Raw genomic sequence first — 2,789 nt, forward strand, 5'->3', positions numbered from 1 at the left:
ATTGTCAGAATAATGAAAGTCTGCATATAGTCATTGTTCTTCCTTGTTCTTCCTTTCCAGTCACGCCAAGTTGGTTCGACAGACAAAGAGATGGGCTTTTTCTCAAAAGGAAATGTCCACATGGATGTTATTTTAGACAGGCAAGGTTACACCCCAGGTAGTGAGACTTCTCATTTCACTGGTCTTTATGTATCTGCCATTATTAAAACCAATAAAAACTGCTAATTTTGTCAATGCTGCACTCAGCAATCGCAGTGTTGACTAAAGTTCAAATCAGTGGAGTGAATCCCAATATTTATATTTTAAAAAAAAAAAAAAAAAGGGTTAGTTACCATGGGACCAAGTGAGGCTTGCATCTTCACAAAACACTTGTAAAGCGAGTAGTTCTAATTATGCAGTTAACTATTTGGCCAAGATTTTAGTTCTTCTTAAGTTGAGTGGTGAATACTGTCGCCTCACAACAATTACACCCAGAGATTCCCGGGACGTCAGATCTTTCTTTGTGCAATTTGTTTGTTCACCTGTATCTGCATGGGGTTTCTCTGGGTACCCCGAAAGAGGACTAAAGTTGCCCTTAGGTATGGTATTGTGGTATGTGAGGTGTAACTCCACCCTGAGGCACTGAGTGCAGAAGAAGCGGTTATAGAAAAATGATTACAATTTTAAATTATTGTAAACTTTCTTCATGCATAGAAAATACATCCAAACCACGCTGCTAAAAACATTGCTTCATTCTCGATTAATGATTGATAATGATAATATATGTTCTTTTTTTAGGTGATACTGTGGCAGTTGTTGCAAAAATCAACAATGCCTCATCCAGGGATATGGCGCCCAAATTTAGTCTCATTCAGGATGTGGTGTATCGTGCCCAGGGCCATACCAAACATGAAACCAACGTTATCTATAAGCAGGTTGACGAGCTCATGAGACCCAACACGGAGAAGACTGCCAAGTGTGCAATAAAAATTCCACATGATGTCGTACCTACCATCAACAACTGTGAAATTCTTTTATTGGAATACCATTTGAAGGTGTGTGTATGACATTGTACGATAACCGAGCTACATAGCTGAATAATACTATTAACTTGTGAACATTTTAATTATTAGGCCGCTTTGTTACAGTTCTTTGTTTGTTTTTTTAATGTGAAGCATCATGAACAAATCAAGATTCAATATTTTTTGTCCTAGGTGTACCTGGATATCAGCTTTTCCTCCGATCCAGTGGTTTTGTTTCCAGTGACTATTTGTCACCCAGAACTCATTTCGAACCTTCATCCTGGTGGCCCTGGAGGACCCTATCCATCCACTAATTTTGGGGGTCCAGTCAACAGCAACTTTTCCTCCTTTGCAATGGCAACGGGTCCTTCTCCAACAGAAGCTTTTGGTGGCTCACCCATTCACAACGTGCATGGTCCGACAGTAGCTATGGGTACCCAGCCTTACGGATACTATGGCGCCCACAGCTATTCACCCGCTCAGTACTCCGCTCAGCCAGCCTATCAGAGAAATCCAGCGCCGGAGCTGCCTTCCTATGGAGATCCATATACAGCACCGTCCTCTACGCTTCATCCTCCACCGAGTGTGCCAGGGTATCACCCACCTCCAACTGCTCCAGAGAGCGCCACACTCTCTCCACCCATCCCAAGTGCTCCTTCATACAACTTCCAGCCCTCTGTAGCACTGATGGATACCAACTTCCTGTCTCAGATGGATGAGCCTCCTCCATCGTATTCCCTCCTTTTCCCAGAACCTGCCTCTGACAATTCAAATGCAAACTAACAGATGTGCCTGCTGCTATGCTCTAAAATGTATTTATCAAAAAATGACAAAATTATTGTACAGATTGTTTCATGTGTTTACACAGCTTTGAAATCCAGATTACTCAAGTAGCTAGTACCCAAACATACTATCTGATGTGCCTTGTTAAATTCAACTGTCCAAGATATCAGTGTTTCAGAAATTACATTTAGCTATCTACCTCTCTTTTATGTTTAATTATGTTAAAGAAATTGAGGTAACATATACCATATAAGATTTTTTTAAGCAGTGTTTTACAATAGAACCAAAGCAAACGCTACTAAGACATATTGTTTTTACTGCCTACATTTTACAATCTGAAGAGTGAAATTGAAATAATAGATGTCACTTTCACTCACTGACTGTGTGTCCATGCATGTGGTTAATTGTGTCTGAGCTCAACAAATACTTGTGACAAGCCCAGACTGACTTAAGTCTGCCTTAATTGGAACGATCTTTATTTCAATGGTTCGACAATGTCATTGTCCTTTTGCATCTCAATTGCTGCTTTGTAAATTCGTGTTGACATGGGATGTACATTTCATTGGTGCTACAGCTAAAAATTGCCTTAATGTAATCCTCCAAGCAAGTTATATTTGTACATCGCTGAATTGTTTTTATATTTGTTCAAGACAAGTAAACAACCTATATCTTACATATGGTGGTTGCATCCTTAGACAAATTCTAGTAAACAGTGTTTGCTCTGTAGATTCCAATAAAGAATTTCCATGTGCACTTCTGATGTAAGCCATTTTTTTTTTTTACCTTGTTCTAGTTAATGTGTTTGTGTAAAACAATTGTAACATTGTAACACCAAGTGCAGGAGGGGAGGAGTGATGTTGGCCTGGGGGCCAGCACACCGTCCAAGGCCTCGCCATCTCAGAGACATGAGCTGGTAATGCAGCAAGTACATCGCAAAGCGGAACAGGAAGGCGCACGGAAGCTGTGGCACAGGCACAGCAAGGACAGTGGATGGCAGGGGAAGCT

The 2,789-nt window shown here is 40.8% G+C and overlaps 1 protein-coding gene across 3 annotated transcripts in view; it reads left to right on the plus strand.

Annotated features, from left to right (window-relative positions):
• The window catches only part of LOC142899919 (arrestin domain-containing protein 3-like), a 5,701-nt gene extending 3,166 nt beyond the window's left edge, over positions 1 to 2,535 (plus strand). For 2 of the 3 annotated variants that reach the window (XM_076043860.1, XM_076043862.1), the window contains exons 4-6: positions 61 to 157; positions 778 to 1,034; positions 1,194 to 2,154. In XM_076043860.1, the coding sequence (XP_075899975.1) occupies positions 61 to 157; positions 778 to 1,034; positions 1,194 to 1,784 (945 nt within the window). In that variant the 3' untranslated portion in view covers positions 1,785 to 2,154. Of the gene's footprint in view, positions 1 to 60; positions 158 to 777; positions 1,035 to 1,193; positions 2,155 to 2,232 lie in introns of those variants that run through there. The other variant, XM_076043861.1, reaches the window with a different exon arrangement.
• The last annotated feature ends 254 nt before the right edge of the window (positions 2,536 to 2,789 follow it).

The sequence above is a fragment of the Nelusetta ayraudi genome, unplaced genomic scaffold (assembly GCF_046127955.1).
Source record: "Nelusetta ayraudi isolate G7.1 ecotype Tasmania unplaced genomic scaffold, CSIRO-AGI_Nayr_v1 ptg000078l, whole genome shotgun sequence".
Taxonomy (NCBI): Eukaryota; Metazoa; Chordata; class Actinopteri; order Tetraodontiformes; family Monacanthidae; genus Nelusetta; species Nelusetta ayraudi.